We start from the raw sequence: 27096 nt of genomic DNA, 5'->3' as shown, positions 1-27096 counted from the left end.
TTAAATTGTTTTTTTTAAGTTACTTTTGAGTGCATTTTGTTTGAGATTGTTTTTTTTTTGAAGTCGGCTATTTTTTTTTTCTTAAATTTTTTATTTTATTTCACAATTTTTAGTGAATTTGAAGTTCAATTACAAATTTCCTTAATACGTATAAGGACATAAATAAGACAAATAAAGAAAAGGACTTTCCTATTAAATATGTGTGTGTTGAATTCAAAAACTTAGAATTCAAAAAATTTAGAATGCAGCAGATAACCACTTATCCTCTAAACAATCAAATAATTATCAAAATCCGTATACAAATTGAAAATTAACCAACTAATACATCGTAGCGTGCCTTTAATTTTGTCCAGCCGCGCGCCGCAGTAGCATTTTTCGAATGCGCGTAGTTTTTAATAGTTTAATATCTTCCAAACTATTGATCAAAATTACATAGTTTAAAGGCTAATGTAATCTGCATTTAATACTCTAGCCATCAAATATATTTATTTGGATAAGGATTCATATCGAATATAATATAATAGCGCCGTAAGCTTACAACGCTGTTTTTCGGGTGCATTTTAATCGAAATTTGTACACAATAGCATGGTTTTTGTGAGACATCCATAGATGATAGATATATGCCACCAAAGACTTTTATTTAGCAAATTTTTAAGGATCTATATATTTATTATATATTTTTATGTAGGTTATTTAGTTTGACCTACGTAAACCCAGAAAGCAAAATTGAGCTTTCCATGTAGCATTTTTCGTTTCCGCGTAATTTTTTCTTACGATATCTCCTAAACTATTAGACAGAATGATATAGTTTCACGGGCAAATATAATCTATATTAAATTCTCTTGATAATGAACATATTTATTTACATAAGGGTTAATACTGAACTCGAATAATAGCGTCGGAAATAGGGCATGAATTTAATTGATGTTTCTGAAGAAAAAAATGGTTATTGTGAGAAAACTATAATATATAGATATATGCTATCCCTGACTTTTATTTAGGACATTTAAAGAGCTACAATTCGTCCATACATCATTTTATTTAGGTCCTATAGTTTAGCCTACGTAAGCGCTGAAAGCAATATTGTCCCTAATTTTCGCAACAAATTTTGAAGCTAAATTCAAAATCTACTAGTCTTCTAGTTATTTAAAAAAAAACAAAAAAATGGGACCCATCTGCAAGCACTTCCTTTCGATTAAAATATTTTTTATCAAAATCGGACCACCAGGGGCGGATTTTCGCGGTAACACACATAAAAAACAGTCGAATTGATAACCTCCTTCTTTTTGAAGTCGGCTAAAAACAGCTATTCCTTCTATATATAGGTACTAATATTTTTCAAGTCTTATCAAAATCCTAAAGATGATAAAGTATTAAATAATTCATCATGCTGCTAGTAGAGTTTTACACAATTGGATATTGAACCGTTATCTATTAATAGAAGTTACGAAATGTTGCACAAAAGAATTTCAAGGTGTTCGCAGGAGTGAGGTAGGTGTATCGCAGAGGTGGGCACAGTTAATCGAAAAGTTAACTTCGTTAATTGTTAATTCGTTAATTAAAAAATTAACTTCGTTTATCGTTAAAACGTTACTTTCTCTTAAATTTAACGTAAGTTAAAGTTAATCGTTAAAAGTTAACCATAACAAAATTATACTGCTTATGTGGTAGAGAGAATTAGGTAAAACAAGTGGAAAGAAGATCTTTTGATGACTTTTGATAATATGCACGAATTGCACACACTTTTGTATATTGAATTTACCATTTCCCACTTATTAATTTCACTATACATTCTCTAACACATTAATTCGATCTTTTCCTACTTGATTAATTTGATTGCAATTGGACTTCTCGTCAGTTGGTGGCGTTTGCACCTCAAGTATTAGTCAAAGTGGAAAAGTATGAATGCAGTAAAGTGTTTTCGAACATTCTTTTGATTTTGTCCTGTTGTCCACGTCTTTTCCAGCCGCTCTGATGCCTCACACTTGCACGCGAACTTCACATATATCCATTATCAACTCGTTTGTTCATCTTTCAACTCGCTGACAGTCGTTGCACATTACGAGCATGACGTGGCGCATTATTTAAACAAAATGACAGCACGACTAATTTAACGGAAGTTGAGTTTAACGAAAGTTAGCAAAGCGTTATCACTTTTGAAAGTTAACTTAAAAGTTAATCCGTTAAGCAAAATGTTAACTTCGTTAATTAACGTTTAACGGATTAATGAGTTAATGGCCACCTTTGGTGTTTTGGTTCCCTGTCTGCATCTTGATTCTAAGCTCTTATAATGCCATTCAAACTTTATGGGGCTCGTAATTACGCACGAAACGCTGCGACAGTAGTAAGTATTGGCTGGACGAAATAAAAAAGTGAACGAAGCGCACTACCATTATCTACGTCGCTTTCCTCCACGAGCCATCATAAGATTGAATATTGTAATACATGCTTATTACGTATTGTTTTGTCATAACGTGACTTTACGGAAAAAGATTTACATGTATAAAAATTGACGTATATTTTATTGTTATATCTTGATTAGCTAAATTTGATAAGAAAGTCGCATTAAAACAAAATAAAATATTCATCACTTTTTGTATAAATCGAAAATAAACACATCCAATAAATTGCCAACTTTCTACACGCAAAATACGCGCTAGCCATGGAGTTGCGGAAAACGAGTCCTTACATCTACTTTCTACATCTAAATATGTATTCTTGTAATTTTGCTGCTATCAAAACATCTATCGAGTACCTACAACTTATAATATGAATTCGTAGCAACAACAGTTCTATACAATAACCTGACCTCACTATTAGTCTTATCAGGTGAAAACCACATAGCCCCCAATGATTCTATAACTTATAATCCAACCAATGTTTACACTTTGAGTAAGAAACATTTTTTGAATTTATAATACCAGTAAATTAACTCTAACAAGTTAACGTTTTCCTTATGTTTGATATGATCTACGTCAAGGTTACAGCTAATGTTAAAATAAATACACGTTCTCGATAAAAAAACAAACATCGATTATCACACTCGTTCGTTATTTCTATTAAGATTTCCTATGCTATTAAGTACAAACACCTAAAATTGAATATTAGTAGATCTATTGTTTTGAGACTACCGAGTTACCGTTTAGCTTGTTATGTTGCCCACAAAGTAGATATATGATATTATCTAGCTAGCTGTGTCCGTGAGCAATGACTTGCTATTTATATGGAAATCCTGGCTTCGAGTATTGGCAAACAAATAGTTAAAATGTCATGATTATTGCTGTATTTCGTTATGTTATCGTTAGTTAATGTGGAAGAAAAATATGATCCTGATAACAAGCCTTATTTTTAATACATCGACAGTTTGATGGGCCTCTTAAAAATGAATTTAAAGTTTACTTATAACGTGGCAAATTAATGTGTTTATACATTCTCGACCACTTAATCGACATTTTGCATTTATGCAGAGTTCTCTGTTCGTTTTGGTATTCGCTTTTCATTTCCGTCCGTTTGACGCATGGAAATAGCTAGTCTATCAAATACGCCGAATGCTCATGATGGCATTCGTCGATGAGTTTTGTGAAACATTTGCATGATAGTACCGTCCTTGTATTAAATGAATATCATAAAAGTATTTTGGCCTTTTATTTTTGGTGTATTTTTACAAGTAATTATGAATTATTTAGCTATTATATTTAATTTTAAAATATTACTCTCAAGTAGGGTTGGCGACAGGCAGGCAGCGGACCGTAAAAACTTAAGCCAAAACTTTAATGTTTATAAAACCTTGTGTACCAACCCACACGTGAGTGGGATAAGGCCGGGGAGATGATAAAAATTACAAGGGCTTGTGTAAATTAAAAGTTGATTCATGATTCCCGAAATTATTATAAAAGGAGGACTTTCATTCTTATGAAAAAAAAAAAAAACATATTTAATATCATGAAATACTAAAAAGATTTAGCGTACACTAGAACGATAAAAATAATACTTAACATCAGATTTATTTTGGTATAAATCTAGTAAAAATATGAAATCTTTAAAATACAAGAACTGGCTGATGAGACATAGGTTTGTAATCTGTACAAATTTAACCGTTATTTGCGTACAGACACAGAAAAAAATAATAAAGAAACTATTTAGCGTTTGAAAATAAATAAAAATATTGAAACAAACTTATAGAACAAAAAATGCTTTTAGTAGATATTTATTATCTATGAGTGTCTCTGATTATATATCGTAATAATTTTTGCTAGTCATGTTCCTGTGGCGTTTTATTCGTATAAATGATGCCCGAAGTATTAGATAAAGAGTTTTTAGCATAGTCTATTTTAAAGCGTAGCTCTGACGGACGGACGTATCATGGCACCTGAAATTAAATATACAAAGGTATTTTAAAACTTAGTATTACTGAATAAATTCTTACTTTACATTTTCAATAAAAAAATTGCATATTAAATGTTATTAATTTTGGTGTAAAAGTCATAAAGTTTATTTTTTTATTTTGTAAAATAAACGTTCTGTCTGTTTGTCTAGCTCTTCATTGACAACAAATGGGTTGATTCTGTGAGTGGGAAAACTTTCGACACCTACAACCCACATGATGGCTCCGTCATTACAAGCGTTGCAGAGGGAGATAAGGTAAGAACTATAATTATATAGTGGATTACCACTGACCAAACACTAGTCTTCATTCTCCCGTGTCCCGCGTCTTCAGTGTAAAAACTGCCATAGAAATACGATTTTATGATGGAATGAAACAATCACGTTCTATATTAGAGTTTCTAAAATTTTATCGTTTTCACTTTTTAGTAAAATTTCATTTAAAAATAAATTCTAATAACTATGTTTTGTTTATTTTCACTTTTGAAACACTTTTACGAGATACATACATATCGCTCATTTTTTCTAACTTTAACTTAAAAAAAGAGGAATTTCAAAGAATCCAACTAATGTCTGAATGTTGACAACATTAAATTCAATGAGTTACTAATCTTGTAATGTCTAATCTACGTATTAAGTTATGCAACTGCGTTTCTCATATTAGTTTTTTCGGCGTGTTTCCAGGCGGATATAGACTTGGCAGTAGCAGCAGCGCGTCGTGCTTTTCAACGTAACTCAGAATGGAGACTACTAGATGCATCTCAGAGAGGACAGTTGCTGTTCAAGTTCGCAGAACTGGTAGAAAGAGATGCCGACTACATTTCACAGCTGGAGACTCATAATAATGGCACGTTACTTGCAAACTGCAAGCTATTCATAGGTCAAAGTGGTGCCTATATCCGCTACCTGGCCAGTTTGGCTGATAAAGTGCAAGGGAGCACTATTCCATTAAGTAAGTTTTACATTAACATTATTTAATTTATTTAAGAAAATTTAGCTTTCGGAAGGTGTGTAAGCTAAATTTGTTTAGGATCAAAATATCAAATACTCTTGTATTTTTACTGTTTCGGCCATCATGTAAAAGGCGCTAACGATTTTTTTTTCTGCAGATGGAGAAGTCTTCTCATACACGCTCAAACAGCCGGTGGGTGTGTGTGGGCTCATTTTGCCATGGAACGTTCCTGTCCTAATGTTTATTTGGAAAGTCGTCACAGCATTAGCTGCAGGTAATTTAATTACGTTATTTTTCTTGTAGTCATTTTAAAGGCCAAGAAATTTGTCTGTAGGTACTCCGATGATGTTTCAGAGCAGAACACAAATCAATTTACTTCCTTTTTAAAATGCAAATTAAACTAATTTGTGATTTAATAAGTCTGAAGACTTTACGTTCGGCGGTAAGTCCCTGAGTGTGGAAGGCGGAGAAGATGATGATAAAGACAATTCAACCAAAATTTTAACATTAACCAGGATGCACAGTGGTTGTGAAGCCTGCCGAGCAAACTCCGCTGACTGCATTGGTATTAGCCGCCCTATTGGCCGAGGCCGGCGTTCCACCAGGTGTTGTCAACGTCGTCAACGGGTACGGCGAAACTGCGGGCGTCACTCTCACACATCACCCTGATGTTGCCAAAATTTCATTCACTGGTTCACTCGAAGTATGTATATAATTGGCTTGATCAAAGTTATGACATCTTTATTTGCCATAGATCGCGATCTTAAAATCTTATACGCCAGATCAGAATTTCTCAAACTTTTTTCCGGTAGACCCTTTCAAAAGTTTACTGGTGTCGTTGAACCTGCTACATTTCTTCTTCAACTGAACCACTTTGGGTATCACGAGCCTAGAGCATAGCCAAACAAATAACGAGTATCCATCATCTTAGTGTTGCCAGCACCGATCAATAATAATAGATATATCTAATAATGTTACAGAAATATTTGTATATCAACGTATTGGAATATCCAAATTACTAACACAGATAATTCAACACTGTACTAGTACTATTATACTTAGTATTATCATAATTAATTAGCTCTGTGAAGTCTAAGACTTCATAATAAGAAATTAAATGATTATAATTTTAATTGGTTGATTGTTATTCATATGAAAATTCTTACTATGCGTATCAAAGCGTGAATCATCAAAAAATGCTAAATTTCAATTTATATTTTTATCGTAATACTAACACACTAAATCTACATCTAATCCTACTAAGCACATTGAAAATTTTAATGTCTGACGTTCAATGTTATAATAAATAGCCTCAAACCATATTTGTAGTTAGCTGAAGCAGAAAAGTAACAATAGTATAAGTGTATGTATCCCTGGCAATGAGGAATATTCGACAACAAAATCCTTAAAAATTCTCATACCGTCAAAAATTGTATCAAAAACAATATAGTGCAAGTGCCCTGATTGTGACTGAGTGACTGTGACTGATTTCTCAGCTAGGTAGATTTATTAGAAATTAATCATAAATTTGATGTATAGGTGGGAAAGCTCATTCAACAGGCAGCTGGAGCAAATAACCTTAAGAGAGTGACATTGGAGCTTGGAGGCAAGAATCCTCTGGTTATAATGAATGACGCTGACTGTAAGTACAATAAAACTTATCTAATTGCTTTGGTTCCTATAGTTACTTGGCAACTAAAGGGGTACAAGAGGTACTTAGACTAGACACAGTACAAGATATTTAAATCAAAGTAAAGATTATGTAACCACGATTCTGACTGCTGTTAGGGCAGAAAGGAATGTATAAGTTTCTGTTTTTCTCTGTACTTAAATTGTCCTGTCAATTTTAGTAAATCTAGCTGTTCCGTATGCCGCGAATGCTGTATTCTGTCATCAAGGACAAGTATGTGTAGCTGCTTCGCGATTGTTCGTTCAGTCTGGTATTTACGACGAGTTCGTTAAAAGAGCCGCGGAATATGCGAAGAGCATTAAAATTGGTGCACCAACAGACCTTACTTCACAGCATGGACCACAGGTAATAAGAAATTGTGGTTTTGTAAAAGGCATAAGAAATTCTACTTTACTTTTTATCATTCATCAGCTGCATGAAGAGTGAATTAGAATTCCGAAAGTTATTTCTTGATATCGATTCGTAGGTTCTAAATTACAGGTTCTGTCAACGATTTTGATTTCAAAATATTTTCAGATCGATCAAATGATGCTGACGAAAATTTTAGGCTATATCGAAAAAGGTAAACAGCAAGGAGCAAAACTTCTTGCTGGTGGAAAGCGTGTAGGCAACAAAGGTTTCTACATCGAGCCTACAGTGTTTGCAGATGTAACCGATGATATGATCATTGCCCGGGAAGAGGTAAGTGGTGTAAAAAGAATAAAATCATGTAAACATGTACCTACAGACGTTTAAGTTGGAGCAATAATTTTTTAGCACACACCCACTCTGTGTGGTCAGCACAACAAGTGTTTGTCTTCGATTTTTAATTTTTGCAGTCGTCACACCCGCCTTAATGTCATGTTGTTTTAATGACATCATTAAAATGAAATGATAACTTTACAGATCTTTGGACCAGTGCAGAGTATTTTGAAGTTTGATACCCTAGAAGAAGTGATCGATCGTGCTAATGATACAGAATACGGTCTAGCGGCCGGCATATTTACGACCAATTTGAATACCGCATTACAGTTCAGCAAACACTCTGAGGCTGGAACCGTTTGGTATTTATTTAATTTTGATCCTTATCTATTTTAGTACATTGACCTCGTATTCATTAATTGCTTTTATTTCAGGGTTAACAACTATTTAACCATGGGACCTCAAGCACCGTTTGGCGGCTTTAAGAATTCAGGAGTGCACAGAGAAAAGTAAGTTCTTTAGAAATGTAATATACAAACAACCGACATATAACGACATCGAATGGACCAACAGTAATACGCATATTGCCGATAGTATTGTTCACACTGATAATATAACCGATATTGTATATGCAGTTTCTCCTAAGTTACTCTCGTTTTAAGTTACTTAATTTAATGCAAACGTTTTATTTTTGCAGTGGATCAGATTGCTTGGAAGCATATATGGAAGTGAAGACTGTTACCATTGCATTACCAAAGAAGATTTAAATCAATAGTTTGTTAAAATTACACGAAGAAGCATTTGTCATTAAAAAATTAACCTTGTAATTTGATGTTTTTTTTTTATTGGTTTTAGTTCTACTTTTAGCCTGATCCGTGTTATTGTGAAGTGTACTTAATTTACCCTTCAAGTCCATAAGGCACTGTAATCGAAATTTTGTTTTACCTTACGAAGATTAAACGAACTTATTTTTTTTTATAAGACAATTAAAAATAACATTGCGCCTTTCTCATTTCAAACAGCAAATATTTAGTGCGTCATCACAACGTAATATAGTGATGCAATAAGTTTAAAATAAATGAAAGTCAAGGACGTTTATTTCCTACCGCCTATTTGCCGCTCATAGTACAAGTTGGTCGAAAATTTATCATTTACACAGTTAGAAATAGTGGTAATAAAATTGAAGTGTCTGCAGTTAAAATAAAAAAAATCGTATTTCGTATACGTGATTTAAAAAAAAACTATTTTTAAATTTGTTGTCTCTGTCTGTCCGCAAGCCGGGTTTGTTCCGGGTAATTGCGGTAAGCCGTCAGTAAAGCACTCTTATTTTAGTACTTGTTATAATAAAATCTTATTTTGCTGTACGATGTGAAATCCCAAGTGATTATGTAACTCTTTGACTGTAAATTTTTCACAATAGATACCAGAAAAGAATCATCGAAATGAATAGAGTTTACATTATAATAAAACAAAAAGACATTCAGGGTCTTGACGTAGTTTTGTGAATTTCCATCTCGGATTGAATTGAGCTGACATTTTGTATACATTTTGTTGACGATTCAAAAGCACAAGGTTTTACCGGAAATCATTAACATATTATTAAATTTTGCAAAACGCATGTATACCATGACAAATAAATCCTTTTTTTTTACTACGTAATAATGCATTACTAGAGCGTTAATCACTTATAATCTGCAGGTCCTGGTTTAGAATCATGCCACGTACCAATTTAGTTTTTCATTTACATGTGTACATCTATCCGTCGATCTTACGGTGAAGGAAAACATCGTGATACAAACTACACATATCTGAGAAGAAATTCAAAGATATGTGTGAAGTTAACTGGGCCAGCGTGATTGACTACGGCCTAGTCACCACTAACTTAGGGTAGACTCCGAGCCCTTCAGTGGGGACGTATAGTTAGCTGATAATGAAAGAACGTATTAAGGAGTTATACGATTTCTTAATATTGCTTATCATTATATCATGTAATTTATTAATGTGCAGAAATTGAGAAGCAAAAGGTAAGCATGGTATGGATATATTATGCGGAGATGTGATGATCACAAAACTAAGAAAGTAACGACATTGAATGTGGATTGCAACATAGGTAGAAGACTGAAAAAAGTGTGGATGGTTTGTGTGAAAGAGGACATGCGTAATAAGGACGTGAATTTAGATATGAGGGCTGATAGAGATGCATGAAATAATAGTTCACACCGACCCCCCGTAGGGACAAGGGCAGGTTGATGATGATGCGAAGCGTATTAACTTAGGCTTACGTAAAACTTTGTATCCCCTTTTAAGAAAATTACGCGAACGGATGAATGAGCAATTATACAGTTAAAGTGTGAAGTAAACACAATGTGAAGAACTACACAAAGCTATATTTATAAAAAAAATCATTGATTAAGAATGATGGTTAAATTTCGACCAATGAATGACCTCTCGGTAATCTTAACTATCTCATAATTATTAGTAGTAATACGACCTTGAAAGTTTGACATTACATATAGGAACCATGAACTAATGTTGATGTCATCACGTAAAACAAATTTTAAGGTCGTTACTAAAATCAAACGGGAACGACGTTTTTAAATTACGTGCGTCAAATGTTAATTTTACGGTATATATTAACAAAAGCACTTTTAATTGTATAGACGATGGCCGCAACTGGAAATAACAATATTTTAAGCACAATACTTTAAACCTTGTACAAGATAATTTTGTGGTATTCAGATACTATGAAAATACTATAGGTAGCACACAGATAGCGTAGTTATTGACACGTGGTCTTTTGTGACAACATTAACATCTGCACTTATCTGCAACACTGGTATCCCTTCCCTTAACTTACCTCTATATGTAACCTATAGACTGTGTTTCATATAAGTTGGACGTTTAATCGATTCGATTTCCGAAGTGTAATCTTCCTAATCTTACTAATATTATAAATGCAAATGTTTAGATGCCTGGATGGATGGATGGATTTTTGTTTGAAGGTGTCTCCAAAACTGTGACATTTGGCATAGACATAGAGTATAGTCTGGAAGACCACATAGGCTACTAATTAGGTTAATAATTTTTTTAATCCGCGCTACCAGTGTCGCGTGTTATTTGTTGACCTGCTGTTGAACATGCAATTGTTGTAGCAAAATAATACTGAGGAAATTTACCCCGAAAAATGGCTATAGGGGCCTTTTTATTCCCTCACTTTTGTTCTCGGTACTAAGTATTTACGGAATATTATATCTTTGCTTAGTATACATTTATTATACTAAATCCATATTGAGGGTTTTCCAAAGTGGCCATTAAAAGACTCCGAGATCGTCAGTTACTAATGTTATGTATTCGTTTATATCAAAGTTAAAGTACCTTGAATCAGAGAAAGGAATTTAGTTACATGTATTTCGCGTGAATAACCTAATTCTTGTCAACTAGCCGTTGACACAACTGGTTATAAAACAATTATCAGAAATTTTGTCATCCGAAAACAAAGAGATATAAATAATACTAGTTATAGAACAGATAATACAAGCACTTTTCTTTAAATATTTTAATCGTCATCGCACAAAATCCTCAGTACCGCTATCTGTCACAAGATTCAAACTATATTAAAACATTGATACGGGATCAACAACAATATTTGTTGGGTGCACGAATTGACCGGGTCGACCGGTGCAATACCACGACCTCACAGAAGACAGGCGTGAAGTGGAAGTAATTCCGCGTTTCGTCTTATGGGTGTGGTCTCGGAGGCCTAATTTTAGTCCTCTTTCCCTTTCTACCCTTTTCCTATTAGGATGGGAAGGGGAAGTGGATTCGGCGGAAGAGGGGACGCATAGGAAGGGGAGATATCCTCTTTCTGGGCGTCCCCTTCTCCGTTGATCAAAGGTAGGCAACGCATCTGCATTTGCGGATGTCTATGGGCAACGGTCGCCTAGCTATTTCAGCGAATTCAGATGGCTCGTTTGCCACCTTATGATATAAAAAAAAATGCAATTGAAACTGTAGCTTTGTTATATCTCTTTCAGAGTACGTTATGATTCTTAATGACCGGGCTAATAATAATAATACGTATGTACTTACATGATACTGTCTTGTCAGAAAACTATCAATAGAAACGTAAACGTTGATAGATTCAACGATTGCGATGTTATTTTATTTTATAACGTAATGTTCTTATATTTCAATTTCTATTTTTCAACTGAATTTATTTATACTAATTAAAATTCTGATAACTGGCATTCATCTAAGAGAATTACCTAAAAAGAATATTTAACATAATTTGCTGGTCTATTTTATTCATTATTTTTTATACTAATAAACACAAGGTTAAATTTTTAATTTATAAACTTAAAGGTTCCTTAGTAGTCCGCGAAATAAATTAAAAATCTTCAAAACCAAAAGTCGTCTTTTTGAATAAATTATTGAGACGGAATTCTTTTTTTTTGTAATCGTTATTTTCGATAAAAATTATTAACAAATGTAGTTATCCCGTAAGAAAAAATACAATATCGTTTTGATTAGTCTTTGTGATAATTATTTAATATAGTTAAATAAAGCTTCAATAACATAATTTAAAAAAATACTTAGGGCACTTGGTATTTTTTTAGTAAACGTATTATAAGAAACAAAAGAAAAAATTTGAATAATACACATACAATAATACATAAGGTTCACACTTGGACGAAAAATATTTATTAAATTCGTTTCGATTTTGTTTGTTTTTTATAATTTGTTTAGTTATTGCCGATAATTAATTTTGTCGAATATTAAAAAAAATATTACGTAAGCCCTAGTTGTACTAAAATATTTAACATTCTTCTTAGACTTAGATCTTTGGGTTTTTTAAAGCGTACACCACAAACCATTAATTAGACTAATATTACTAAAAAATACATTTTTTTACTAAAAGAAATTATTACGAAGTCTAATCTAAAACAATTTAATTTGATAACACTGTTATTGTCAATGTATAAAACACAGGTGTCCTTTACATTTTAATTTTCAAATAACCTTCATATTAAATAATCGAAAGTACATTTTTAACTTGAGCTTAGATTCCACAACTGCTTAATTTTCTTTACTTAATATCAACATTTATTGCATCATATTTTTTACTTACATTTTTCAATAAATAACCTACACATTCCGTGTACGACCTGAAGCTAAGAAAAATAAACACTCCTTGAAGTTCAATAAGTCTTACCAATATTATAAATGCGAAAATTTAGACGATGTATGGATAGATGTTTGTTTGTTTATCTCCGGAAAGGCAGAAAGGATCTTACACATGTAAAACATAGTCTAGAAGAACACAGGCTACTTACTACGTTTTTTTTAACTCCGCGAATGGGGTCTCGAGTGTCATCTAGTTATAAATATTAACAAATGAAACAATAAAAATACAATGGATTGACAATAAATGAGTACAAAATACATTGAAAACTTGAGACATACTCGTACAATAAGATCTGATCGCACAACATAACTAAAATCTATTCTAAAGCTTTTAATTAAAATGAACAATATATTTTTTGTAATAAATTGAACAACATTATTATTTAAATAAAATTAACAAATTTTAAATAAAAAACACTTTTTTTTTCTGAAACGACAAAAGAGCATTAGAACAACGATAGTAGAGCATATTGTTTCAACAATGATTCATAATTAAAGATTTTTTTTTTAATTCTTAATGATTTTACCTTTTTGTTTTTTTTTGTCTTTTTTACATTTGTTCTCTCCAGTTACTTTTGTTAATTTTTGTTTAAAAATTCAACAATTATCGATATACAAATGAAATTTCTTTCTCTGGGCACTGTTTTGAAATAAAAATATCAAGATAATGTTTTCTCTTACCGCAGCGTTTGGTAGCAGACAGATAGATCGCAACGTAGACAAATTTACAAATGCAAGCAATGTACAACGCCCATCTTTCAGCGTCGAGTCTTCGAAAACAAATTAGTTTGCAGTAGATCCGTGAAAAATACTGACAATTTCATTTCGTTTATATTTAGTCTACATTATTTGAAAAAAAAAATGATGGAAAATTTAACTTATTGAATAATTTTTATTCACTCATAAAGATGTGCATTATAAATAGCATTGACTAGCTTACCAATGATTTATTAAAATCCGGACTTATAACTACTAATTAATTTTAGTAAATTAAATTACTTTCGCGCTTCAAAGTTGTTATTTTCATGTCAAAAACCATAATTTAGAAGTGATTTATAAATGTTAAGTAAATAAAACCATTTGTGATTCATCAATTATTCTAACAAAATACTATGAAAATAAACAACTAAAGTAAAACTGATTTGAAGTGTTTATACGCTTATATAAATACTGTCGTCCCTTTCATTATATTTGAGACAGACAGATGTATTTCAATACAAGTATGACGCAGTGGAATATCAGTAAGACGACAATCCTCGACAGACAACAGATGTTTGTCATTACGTATCTCCAGAAAAGCTAAACGGATGTTGCCGAACGTCATAGATGTGGAACATAGTTAAGAACATATGACACATTGGCTACTTATTTTTTTTTTATTCCGCACGAACGAAGTCACCGGCAAAAGCTAGTATTGATATAGTTTAAATCAGGTCTGGTTTAACAACGTAACATTGTTAAAATATTTCAAAGTTCCTGTTGCTTGCTTGTTTCCGAGGTCAACTAGTCACGACTATACGTTTTGTATTTACACAACTCTAGGTGTCTTTACGCGTTCTACTAAAGCGCTTTGTTATTAAATTTAATCGATAAATTGGTGTTAACGTAAAAGGCGCCAATTAATCAAGTATGTTTAATGGTAGCTATACAGTCGACTGCAGCGTTATCAATCAAAATAAACCTTAACATTTGCAAGGGTATTAAGTCTGTGTTTTAAAAATAACGCCATCAAATGTATTTCAAATTACTATCGCTTTTTATAACAAATGAGTTCAAACGAACGGTGGGAAAACCGAGGTGATGATCGACGCCCATAACCATGCGCAACACTAAAAGTACTGCAGATGTGTTGCCGGCATTTGAAAAAGGATACGCTCTTCTTGAAGACCTTTTGTTCTTTATAAATACTATTGTGCGTTAGTTTCGTCAGAAATAAATTAAAGTAAAAGTTCATAACAATAATTTATTTTATTACTTTACAACAACTTATAATAATCAACGAGGTGTTATAATACAACTAGTCTTAACATTATTTACACAGAAATCTGTGCATATCACATTAAATACACGTAGTAAAGGATTCGTGGGATTAACTTATTCAAAGATTATAAAATATTTATATGTGCTTTTGGTATCTGTTCAATGTATTTGAAGTTGATTTTTCTTCTTCTAACAATTTCAGCATAATTGAACGCTGACAATTTAGGTATTCTCGTTTTTTCTGTACTATTGAAGTCCACGTGAAAGAGACCGAATTTGACTCTGAAACAAAAAAGTTTAATGAAGTCTCGCCCCAGTAAGAAACTTTATTGGAGTTTAATTAAATATTTTTAAGACTGGTATGATCTCATTTGATAAACTAAGTCCTTGTAGTGAAATAAAAATGAAAGTTTGACCGGAGACCTAATTTTAGTCCTCTTTCCCTTCCCATCCTTTTCTTATAATGAGAGGATGGGTAGATGTGGGATTTGAAGGACGAAGACACGCATAGAAAGGGCAAACATTCTGCTTCTATGCGTCCCCTCCTTCGTTGATTAAAGATAGGCAACGCATCTTCAATTGCGGATGTTTATGTACAGCGGTTACTTAGCTATTTCGACGAATTGCCACCTTATAATATAAAAAAAAAAACTATGATGTTTCGGAGAAGATAACGCAACGAATGATTCCAATTTAAAATCGCTTTAAAAGCGCTGCAGGAAGTCATAATAGCATATTTGTTTCCGTTCAACTCATCTTACATAATCGTTCTTTGATTCTGTTTTAGTTTTGTATTATATTATAATCAATATATTTAAAATTCATTATTAAATGCTTTATGCTATGTTTTTTGATAACCTTGTTATTTGTGTAATGTCAGTGTTGTTTTACATTTACATAAGCTTTTAAATATTGTTTCGACTATTTAAATATTAAATAAGCAAAATTGATTTATAAGCTACAAAGTATTTAGGCCATTGTGAATTGAATCTAATTGATATTCATTTTAATTGTAATTATACGTCTAAAGGTGGGTATAGACTAGAGCTTACTTGTAACAAAACAACGAGCTGCTCTATTATATGTTGTTATGTATCACCCTTTCACTAACCAGATGTGCTTTGGAAACAATGCTTTTACCTGTACCATACCATTCGTAAGAACGTTACATTACATAGATATGCTCGAGAAAATGCTCTAGTGTATATTCACCTTAAAGCAGAAAACTGCGCGAAATTAGAATTAATTATAGATTTAACGTCTAACTGTGGATTTCCACTGTTGAGATACTTGTATAAAACATACAGTCAAAATCTGTTATAACGACATCGAAGGGACTACTCATATTGAGTCGTAAAAACCGATAGTTGTAACAACCGGTGACAGGTATTAATAGGAAAGATATGTAATAACATTCAGCCAGGACCTTTGATTTTGGTCAATTTAACCGGTATGTTGTTCTAAACGATGTCGCTATAAACGGTTTTGACTGTATTACCATTCTTTGAATTATCTACGAAAGAACTGAGACGGAGATATATATATATATATATATATATATATATATATATATATATATATGTGTGTGTGTTATGTTGTAATACTGGATACGGCGTGTAATTTCACAGTAAAACTATCGTGTTGGTTCTTTAACATAGTAAATACAATCCAGAAATATGTTGTTTTTTTTTAAATAATGTATGATACGTGACATACTGAATAAATGCGCACAAATTATATCTAGTTATTATAAATGCAATATGAAAATAATACATTTATGTTTTATGTAATTTTTAATGTTGCTTGTAAAATTAAAATTATACAGTAAGTAAACTTATGAGTATTACAAATAAAATTAAACTAAAGACATTAAAAATGATGTCTAAAAATGTAAAAATAAAGATTCGTATGTTTAAGTATTTTCAAATATGATTTGGAACTAAACTTCACTTAGAATTTAAAAAAAAAAGAAATAAAAATAAAGCAAATAATAAAAAACATTTAGCTACTCTAATCTACAATTGCAGTAATTACCACAAATCTACGTGCAATTTAAGTACCTTCACGGACAAAGATATTTGCAGATTATATTGAAAGGATTAACACGAATCATATTATCTACGCGTGTGTACAGACAAATGATTACCTTATTTGTGCAGCAATTATATTCCAGTTAGCACAAAATATTTACATTGTTATCATGTTTTTATTGTTGTGATGATGTAACTATAGTCGAATTCAATTGAAATGGAAAAGTATAACAAATCTATGTCAACAAATTTACCTTTTTAAGGATCTAAAAATCTAAATTTTTAACATGATTGTATCATCAATTTAGATACCAAAACTTTCCAAAATAAATCCACATGTTATATAATATATTAATAAAAAAACAGTAACAACTAGTGAAATGTGTACATAATTATCCATTTATATTGAATTCGATTAACGTGTAAAATATATATTTTAACACAAACAAAAGTGTTGTCATTATTTGTCTTTATTTTTTGCTTAATTCTTTAAATCTAACATTAGTAGTTCAAGGTTCAATGAACTCTGTAACTGGTGACAGTTGTTTTGGGTGACTCAGAAATGTCAACATAGTAATGTGCTTTTGGCTGTCTTAGTGCCTATTTAAATTTAATTTAGTAATCTTTTCAGGCTTCATTGATATATACTATATAATGACTTGGTTACCATGACATATAAAAGCAGTAAATATTAACTATTAACTTACGTATATCCGTCCTTCCATTCAAAGTCATCCATTAAAGTCCACGCAAAGTATCCTTGTATATTACAGCCATCTTCATACATCGCTAGTAGCATTTGATATAAGTAATTATTGTAATATGAAACTCGAGCGTAATCGTTGAGACCTCCAAAATCGGATACGCCGTTCTCAGTTACAATAATAGGTATTCTTGTACCATAATTCCTTGTTATCCAGTTCAGAACTTTACGGAAACCGACTGGATACACCTGCAAAAAATATATTTTTAAACGGTTTTCTTTTTAAAAAAAACCACATAAAACATAAAATACATACAAGGCACAAACTTATCTAATAACTTGGTTTATTTGGAACAAATCTTAATTTAAATTCTACATACTTTCTTTTGATAGATTGATATTTGGTACTTTGATGAATTTGGTACACATCCTTAGTGATGAAGCCAATACAGTAATAGTATATTTTTAAAACAAATTTATTCCATTTTCTGTAAGACACTAACAGAATCACTCTATAATAATTTACAAGGGGTTTCCCTTTGTGACCAATTATTAATTTAACTGCGACATGCAGAGAAGTGTAGTAGTTAAACAAGCAGATAAAAAACTAATAGTATAAGCTAGCAAACCTGGGGAATGCCCAGGCGCAGGGAATTACAGGAGATTAAATTACATACGGATCTTAAGCTAACTTATTATCTTATATCGGTGATCGTGTTGACGGAAGTTATGTATGACGATAAAATATGCGTGATTTATGGTTCATGAATTTAAATTACTGTAAATTTTTATTTCATTTAACTATATTATAATTATTTTTTTCGTAAAACATTATAACTGAATTACTTTTTGCCATATTTAGCGTATTTTAAAAATATTTTTTTCCGTATATTACCTTCTTGCGAAGTTTTTCGTCCCTGTCGTCAATCGGGAAAAACAATTCAGATTTAAAAAAAAATATAATAAATACTCAAGTTTCTTAACTTACTTCCTTTTACCGATTATGTTCCAATATTTTTAAAATATTGTTCTTCAATAACTAGATTTTTCATTAGAATTGTAAATTAAGTTCGAGGCGACATCATTGAGTTTTTTTTATTGATTATTAACCTCAAAGTTTTATAAATAAAAAAATCATTAAGGAAATTAGTTAGTTGTATTTTACCAATATTATCATTAATTTTTTTTGTAAAAAAATTTGCTTATAAATTCGAAACATGTTTAAAAATAAAAATGCCAACTATAAAGTCAAGAGAATACGAGACCGTCTCTCCTATTCGATATTTTTTCTGTCTAAATAATAAGTTTGTTTTATTTGCATTGTGTGAACATAGCATTGCTTATTTTGTAGTGCAATATTATTGCAACTTGCTTATGTTCAGATCGGTGCGGTACTATTTAAATTATTATAAACATAAAATGTATTGTATAAATTTCCCAGAAAACATTTACGAAAACAATTAAAGATCTAAAAGATTCAAATGTATATATGTTAAAAAAAAACTCTTAAAGATTGATTTGTTAAGAACAGAAATGTTAATAATAAAGACATCATCTCCCTGGCCTTATCCCAATTACGAGAGGTCGACGCCACAAGGTTTTAAAACCTATGTTTTGTCTAATTTCTTATAACTGGTCGCCTGCTTGTACCAACTCTGCATAGTAGGCATTTACATATAATAAAGTGTACTTTATTAAAATTGTTTTAGTTACTAACCCCCAGCCAATCCGCCCCTGGTTTAGGCCACATGGGATTCTGCTCCAATAGAACGCCGGTGTCATGATCCCATGACGGAACACGCCAACCTTTCAACATCGGCATGTCGGACATGAGATATGTTGTGTAGTGATTTAAGCCAAAGAAGTCTGAACTGCCTCGTAGTAACTCAATCTAGAACGTAGAAAATTAAGTAAGTCATTTAAAAAACGATTTATTAAATAAATAATTAAATTTAAATCTTTATCATCTCCTTCAATTTGGCTTTGTGAATCGTACCTCGCATTCGCTATCTTAAAGCAAAGCAAAAAGAAAATACTATCACCGTTAATTCTTCATCGAGGCAAGCGCAATGAAGTGTGATATTATTTAATTTCTACAAGCAACAATTTTCCTTACTAGTAAATACAAAATGAACAGTAAAAATGCGTACCTCACTGCTGGTAAAATACGGTAAGCGAGATCTTGTGAAGCCCTGAGAGAGGCTTATATTGTTTATACGTTCCCGTACCAGGGGTGGATAATCTCCCTCCGAAGAATATATCGGATGAGCAAAAATTCCCAACTAAAACCCAAACATGAATATATTACATCATAAATATTAAAGATAAACAAAAATATATTTTATTGGAGATAACAAGTCCTTATTGAAAAGAAATCTTATGAAACAGAGTACTTTTTGGGTCACGTTCATTCGCAGCAAAGAAGGTTATTCACCGACTATCTTAATACACGTCTATGCCAACGAACAAGAAATCTTTACACATTTTAATCAAAAATTATCATTTATAAAACTTGTTAGTAAATAAAATGTTTAAATATTTTTACTTACGTGCATTTGAAGATATCTTTCTGCAGCATCTTTATCTGATTGTTTTGTAGGGTCTTTTGGTTCCGCGTAAAAAGCATCAAGGGTAATACCGATTTTACCTACAACAACAAACATAATTTACAACAATATTCAAGAAAAGATTTTTTCAAGATACATTTTTTTTGTTTCTTTTGCACATGTTGTAATGCAAAGCATTTTAATCGTACTTCTTACTAATATTATAAATGAGTTATACATTTTACATTATTGCTTTTATAAAATATTTGTAAAATATAAAATAAATATGTGTAAATAAGTAAAATAAATAAACTAGGATTATAAATGCGAAAGTTTACATAGATTAATGTAACGGATATTTGTTACAACGTTACTAACTTCCGAATAATACTCGTAGAACGAATTTGAATGAAGTTTGATTTTTTTTAATTGTAAGCAAACGAAGTCGCAGGTTACAGCCAGTAATACATACCTTTTTGATGTGGTCTGAATGATTTATCATAGAGATGGTAAGCTCTAGCATGAGCCAGCAACATGTAGTGAGCACACAGATACTCTCCGAGGCCGCCAGACATCATCGCTGGGACAAAATTATCCCCACCATATCCCTAAAACAGAAGATACAGTAACTGCCGCACACATAGTTGTTCTTTAAACTCTAATGGACACTTAATATGTGAAATCAACCCTAAGAAGTTGTTTAGTAATAAATCAGACAGCAGTCAGTGCGGAAGTATTTTGTTGTATGTCATTTATAGGTTAAAACATAATAATTATGTCATGGTATGAGCAAAGGAGGTGTACCAGGATCGCATGAATTGGAAATCGGTATCCATCCGGATTACGGCCTTGATTACATATTTATTTTATTCATTGATTAATACAGTTTAAAATGTGCTTTATGACTTTTAATTCACGATCATGTCGGTTATTACTTATCTAGAATATAGATATTTGTATATTCATAAGGAAAAAATGACAATGTATTGATCACGTTCTGTGATTACATAAACGGATAACAAAAGAAATAATTAAAGTAAATAATAGAGGAAAAATACTAAACAACATAACAATTGTCAACAGAAACTACATACTCTTTTAGATGAAAACTTATCTTTTTTCAAATTTAATTAAGTACGCTATTATTTAACAGCACAATTTTAATAGGACCAGATCCATTATAAGGCCTCTCGTTAATTTAAAATATTATAAAATACGAACATTCAAACAGATAAGTTAGCTGTAAGAGAACATTTTTAGAGTTAAGCTCTCCAGCACATCACTGCATTTCTAATGTAATGTCACAAAAATTATGTGTGTTCAAAGTTTAAATAAAAAAAGATAAATGTTATGAATGTTAACATACGTTAGAACAATGTTGATGTGGTTCGTTCATAGTTGACCAGTGTTTAATAACATCACCAAACAAGGTAAATGCAACTTTTGCGTAATCCTCAAAATAATCTATAATCTTTGGATTACTCCAGCCGCCTAAGTCCATAAGTGGTGTAGGTAGATCCCAATGGAATAGTGTGACTACAGGAGTGATGTTCTCTTTTAAAAGCTCCTTGAACATAGTACGGTAGTATCTCACTCCATCCTTATTTATAACATTATCAGTTCCTTGAGGCAGTATTCTGGAAAAGGAAGTTTATTATGATATATATTTTGTGCATTATTTAAATTTTATTTGGTAAAATATAAGCAGATTATGGGAAATAATTTACGAATATTACTTGCTATCATTTCAACTTGACGCTTATGCTATTATTATTCATGGCTAAAACCTAAAAAAATATACGTTTAGAAAATATAAATTAAAAAATATAAAGATTTAATGTATAAATCTTAAAGAACAAGTTAAGCGGTCATTTTTTTATATTTTTATAATGAGAACGAAACTCAAATATTAATAAACTTGTGGGGGCCATTGTAGTAATAATTACTGGACCTTTTGTAAAGGAAAACCGGCAACTTGTTAAAATTTACGTATCATATTTTTAATACTGATTTAAATTATGCAAATATTGAGATAAAGTACGTCATAGTCATTATTTTCCGTAAAGAAAAAGTCGCACACAACTGGTTAAATATTAAAGTAAGCGTACTATTACTAAAAAAATATACTGAAACTTGTTTCCGAGCTCTCGAGTAAAATGTAAGATTTATACAATCGAAGGGGAGGATGGTATCCATCTTGTGCCGAAAACCGATAAATTTTGTGTCGTAAAAATAGACACATAGATATAGAAGGTTGTTACCGACAACGCCATGGCCCTGTCTTATTTTACATCTAAGTAGATAGTGTAACCAGTAAAGGTTTTATTTTAAACTACTGTTACTCGCGACTCCGTCCGCGTGGAATTAAAAGAAAAACCTATGCGTTCTTCCAGACTATGTTCTACATTTATACCAAATTTCATCGAGATCCGTTCAGCCGTTCTAGAGATACCTTCAAACATCCATCCATTCAAACATTCGCATTTATAATATTAGTAAAAAGTAAGATTATAAGGAAAAACCAATGGAGGGAATTAGTATTTACCAGATAAATACGGATCGAGAAATTGATAACGCCTGCGTGCTAGGTTTAACCAATTATGTTATTTATACTCGTATATGTAAAAAAAACACCATTAGCCCAATAGTTAGCTATATAGACTACCGATTTTGCGATCGTGGGTTAGAATCCTTTTCGACTATTGTTGTGAATTATATCATAGTACAAAATTCGAATTTATAGTTAAAAGAAATATTTGTAAATGACTTTTTAATTTTATGGTTTTAAAATATATAAAATTAAAGTTACCTAGGCCATGATATAGACATTCTGTAATACTTCAAACCTAGAGACTTGACACAGTTAATATCCGTTTTATATTTATGATAAGAATCTGTGGCGACGTCTCCATTCGACCCGTCCACTGTGAAGTTTGGATGTTTGTGTAGATACGTATCCCACATGCTCTCTCCTTTATCTGCAAATTGATTATAATATTATACACATTTTAATTGACTATCGACTTATATTTGGTTTTTAAAGAAATTATATTGTGTTGTAAAATTTCATCTGGTTCAACCCGTACAAGCGAGAAAATCGTTTGCTAACAAATTTATCTCTGTATCCCGCTAAATCGGCGACAATAGGCAATGGCGGCGAGTGAACGCGCCGCAACAATCATGAGGCGGGGCGATGCCGAGTGGACAAATGCGCGCTAACCTTTAGACTCTTTTTCATCATCAACTACAGAACTGTGAGACACTTTTATCCAGACCGTGTGTTTCAACTGCCAAAACACATAGACAATTTTGTTATCCTTTTTCACTTTTTTGAAAAAAGAAGACATAGAAGTTTTTTATACAGGTTTCAGCAGGGAAAACCAACAGAGATTCCAGAATTGATTTTACATTAAAATAATAAATCATGAATATTAAAGAGTTGTTTTATCCTATTTAATGCAAATGATGCCACATTAAAGCCCTTATCTTATAATATTCTAAAATATGTTAATTACGCCTACCTTTGATATAAACATCAAAATTTATGTAACGCTTAAGGAAATTTAATGCCATAAATTGCCCCGTCTTTGAGATTCGAACGTTTTTTGTACCAAATAATATAATTTTTTCGTACGGTGAAGTACATTGAGTACACTCAGAATATTGTGGGAACATAAAAACGTTGTGGGGACAAAATTTTTAAAGGAGTTTGCAATACAATTTCGAAATTTTGACGAATTTAATTGATTAATAATTCAATAGTATTCAAATACGTAACAAAATTATAGTTTTTTCCGAACTCATGATACGATTATTGATCACTTCGCCCTGAAAACTGAAAATTAATTAGGACAGGCTGAAAAAGAATTGATAATGAGACTGAATTCGTTTCGTTAATGTTGAGTAAAATTGGTAATTCGGCTTCTATGTCAATGACCTCTTTAGTTCTACTTAGTTAAAACCAAGCTAATAACAAGATAAATTATCTTACATTGTTTTAGTTTTGTTACAATTTGTTATTTAATGAAAGGCATTACATTGTAATGATGTTATCAGAATACAGGTAAGTTTATTAAAATTTCTACTTACTATTGGCAAATTAGATGAAAAAAACGTGCATATTAAATTTTATAAAGATGTGGACTTAATTTTGATTACTTGTGTCATTTATTTTGGCCAGAATTAATTTTTTTTCCCAATATAACCATCTTCATTAACTATTCATGTGTTAACATTGCATAAATATTATTTTCAATAACCAGCTGAAATTGGAACCAATTACCCTTATTATAAGAAGTGAGAGAACTGTGATAGGTTTATGCGAGATGTTATCATGTATTTGTTTGATTTTTTATATATAAAAATATATCTATATTCTTGAATAATAAACTAAAATAAAATATAATACTTACTTCCTATATTCCATGCTCCTTCTATTTGAAACGCGGCCGTCGCAACGCCGAATATAAAGTCATCGGGAAAGGAATAGTTGCTCAAGCCAGATCCGTCGACATATCCGCTCACTCCCTGTGCCAACAGGCACCACAGGCTGTTTTAAAAATTCAACACAAATTGTTTAAAATAATTCTAATTATAATAAATAAAAAATATTATTTCGCGACACTGAAAAGTAGTTTATATGTGTTTCTTTATTTCTATATAAAAAGTTTTTATGACAAAGCATTTAAGAAATGAAAAAATAAAAATAAATCACACACTTATTATTTGATTTTATTACCAAGAAAAAGCGAAGTAAAAAAATAAATTAATCCAACTATCAAATAGTTAATAGACACAATGCGTTAATAGTAACACGTAAATGTTATAAAATAATTAACCTGAGGTCGGTTGCCAAACGGGCGACTCCGCGCGAGCTCCGCATTGTTCAAACTAAAGTTTACTTCACATGCTGTCATTAATACAATCTTTAACTACGGAACAACCTTCTGGGATTTCCTTAGAGAAAGATATGATTATATGAATTCCATCACTGACCGCTGACTGACAACCTCATGTGTTACTCCGAGAAGGTTACGATATTACGATTGATAATTTTTTTAACATAAGTTGAGACATTTCAGCAAAAATATGCGAAATTTTTATGTCTTCTTTTATTCGTTTTATAACGTTTTGTTTTAAAATTAATTTTGCTAATAGCCTAATATTTACGTATACCGAAATCCGATCACGTGGTCAAGAGTTCGAATCCCTCCATTCGATTTGTCGTTAACCATATTCTACACTCTAAACTATATGGTACAAAAACAAAGTAAATTAACTAAATTTAGTGATATTTAAAAAAAACGAAAAATTGTTCGGTCCCTGTCATAAATGTTATGTCCCTAAGACATACTACTACTAATAGATTTTTTTTCAGCTTTTTTGTAACAAGCTCCGACAGTCGAAAGGTCAAATAGAGCAAAGAATGACAACAATAAGATATTATACGAGCTGGACTGAAATTGGGATTCCCTCGCATTAAAGCGCTTGCGTCAGTTAGTAAATTAATGACAACGAAGCAAATATCTTTATTCTGTATTTATTTTATTTTTTATTAGTATAGTATTTTATTTTTAATCATTTAAATGTAAAACGATATAAAAAAAACTTAAAACTTATTTTAAGATCGAATATAATTTTATAAGTACTCATTTTATCAGGACTTGTATGTAAACTACTTTTTAAATTTAATTAAAAACTCTCATACTTCCACTGCATCGACAATTGTTTTAAAACGAGTATGTACATTATATACTACTTGTTTTAATAGGTATATTATATAGGTATTTTCATCCTTTTCATTTTATTTGAGAAAACAGATACCACAATATGTATTAAAACAAGTATCACCGTGGAAATCTACGGTTAGAACTCAGATCCCACTTTTAGTTTATTCTATATTTTTCACTTTTCATTTTGTACACTTCGGTTTGATAAAAATGCAAAGCTGAATTTTATTTTATCGATAGCAGTGTTGTGGATAAAGGGTGCGAAATATAAAAGTACGACACCCCGGGGCGGATGTGTGTGTGACACGCCCTAGCGAATATATCAAATAAACGCGTCGAAGAAATGATTTATTTCCAAATCTTCCTAACCAATGAAAAGTGACAATGACTAATTCGATTGTAAATTCTCATTTAACAAGGATTATTTGATGGCAATTTAATGTCGTCGAATAGTTTTTTTTTAATAATATATTCAGTTTTTGGAAATTGTCTCCTTAACTCATCAGTTTTAACCTTGACCTTTGATTACTCGTGCATTAAATGTTGAGAATAAAATTAAAATTCAATTTTTTAAATAAATTTTCGTTAAAATCCAAAATTGTTATGTATACTAATTCGTCAAACATCTACACTTTAGAAATGTAATAGTCTAAATTATTTCTGCTAGAAGCTTACGATTTAAATTTGGTTGCAGACTAAACTACAAACCAAAAAACTGTGGGCCTAACACGAATATTTGCGACAGTCGCATTCGTATCAAAATCGAAAATTATGTCAAAATTAGTATGAGGTTATTAGTGTACTTTATACACAAATCTCAATTCATTGTCGATGACGATACGATAGTCATAATTCTGAATAGTGCTAGGCTCACTGTTCAGATTAAGTGACAGTTCAAAGATTGCCAACAAACGTATAATTTAACAGAACAGTTCGACTGTGCATTTAAAACTGAAGATGTATAGTGACTTAATTTCCGTGTGAGGAGATACATGGTACGGACTTCAAATTAAAAAATCTTCATTCTAATACTCCTAGAAAAAAGAGAAATTAGTTTTTTACAGAGTTTTTGGCATTGAAAACTAACAGTATTTTTATATTTTTTTTTATTTTCCCATTAAAATATGCATGATCAACATGCTGTATTTTATATTCAGCATTTTTTAACGATGGAATTTCAAAAACAAATTGAATTGTACGCCTAAAAATATGACGACC

The 27096-nt window shown here is 31.3% G+C and overlaps 2 protein-coding genes across 2 annotated transcripts; one reads left to right on the top strand and one right to left on the bottom strand.

The window, feature by feature from the left end:
- The first annotated feature begins 4277 nt into the window (after positions 1-4277).
- On the top strand, positions 4278-8524 carry LOC106720750 (aldehyde dehydrogenase 1A1). The gene is made up of 11 exons (XM_014515512.2): positions 4278-4389; positions 4537-4641; positions 5068-5335; positions 5493-5609; positions 5851-6038; positions 6875-6977; positions 7186-7370; positions 7542-7706; positions 7911-8068; positions 8141-8215; positions 8404-8524. Exons 1-11 carry the CDS (start codon positions 4363-4365, stop codon positions 8471-8473), a joined length of 1461 nt encoding a protein of 486 aa, XP_014370998.2. The 5' UTR covers positions 4278-4362; the 3' UTR covers positions 8474-8524.
- Positions 8525-14890: 6366 nt separating this feature from the next.
- Positions 14891-25082, bottom strand: LOC106720667 (myrosinase 1). Its single transcript, XM_045678923.1, has 10 exons — positions 24988-25082; positions 24562-24698; positions 22959-23127; positions 21516-21786; positions 20622-20757; positions 20153-20250; positions 19754-19885; positions 19321-19494; positions 17608-17852; positions 14891-15152 (listed from the first exon to the last, which is right to left on the bottom strand). Exons 1-10 carry the CDS (start codon positions 25029-25031, stop codon positions 14996-14998), a joined length of 1563 nt encoding a protein of 520 aa, XP_045534879.1. The 5' UTR covers positions 25032-25082; the 3' UTR covers positions 14891-14995.
- Positions 25083-27096: the final 2014 nt, after the last annotated feature.

This window comes from Papilio machaon, chromosome 8 (genome assembly GCF_912999745.1).
Source record: "Papilio machaon chromosome 8, ilPapMach1.1, whole genome shotgun sequence".
NCBI lineage: Eukaryota > Metazoa > Arthropoda > Insecta > Lepidoptera > Papilionidae > Papilio > Papilio machaon.
Note: the sequence above shows the minus strand (reverse complement) of the source record. Positions and strands in the feature narration are given on the sequence as shown.

What these genes read in the sequence shown, in the direction of transcription:
- LOC106720750 (XM_014515512.2), top strand. Translation starts at nt 4,363, where the DNA reads ATGGCACCTGAAATTAAATATACAAAG. An exon ending in CATTCACTGGTTCACTCGAA is followed by an intron (nt 6,039 to 6,874) that starts GTATGTATATAA and finishes TTTGATGTATAG; the next exon opens with GTGGGAAAGCTCATTCAACA. An exon ending in CTTCACAGCATGGACCACAG is followed by an intron (nt 7,371 to 7,541) that starts GTAATAAGAAAT and finishes AAATATTTTCAG; the next exon opens with ATCGATCAAATGATGCTGAC.
- LOC106720667 (XM_045678923.1), bottom strand. Translation starts at nt 25,031, where the DNA reads ATGCGGAGCTCGCGCGGAGTCGCCCGTTTGGCAACCGACCTCAG. An exon ending in CACATCAACATTGTTCTAAC is followed by an intron (nt 20,758 to 21,515) that starts GTATGTTAACAT and finishes CTTCTGTTTTAG; the next exon opens with GGATATGGTGGGGATAATTT. An exon ending in ATTCAGACCACATCAAAAAG is followed by an intron (nt 20,251 to 20,621) that starts GTATGTATTACT and finishes TTGTTGTTGTAG; the next exon opens with GTAAAATCGGTATTACCCTT.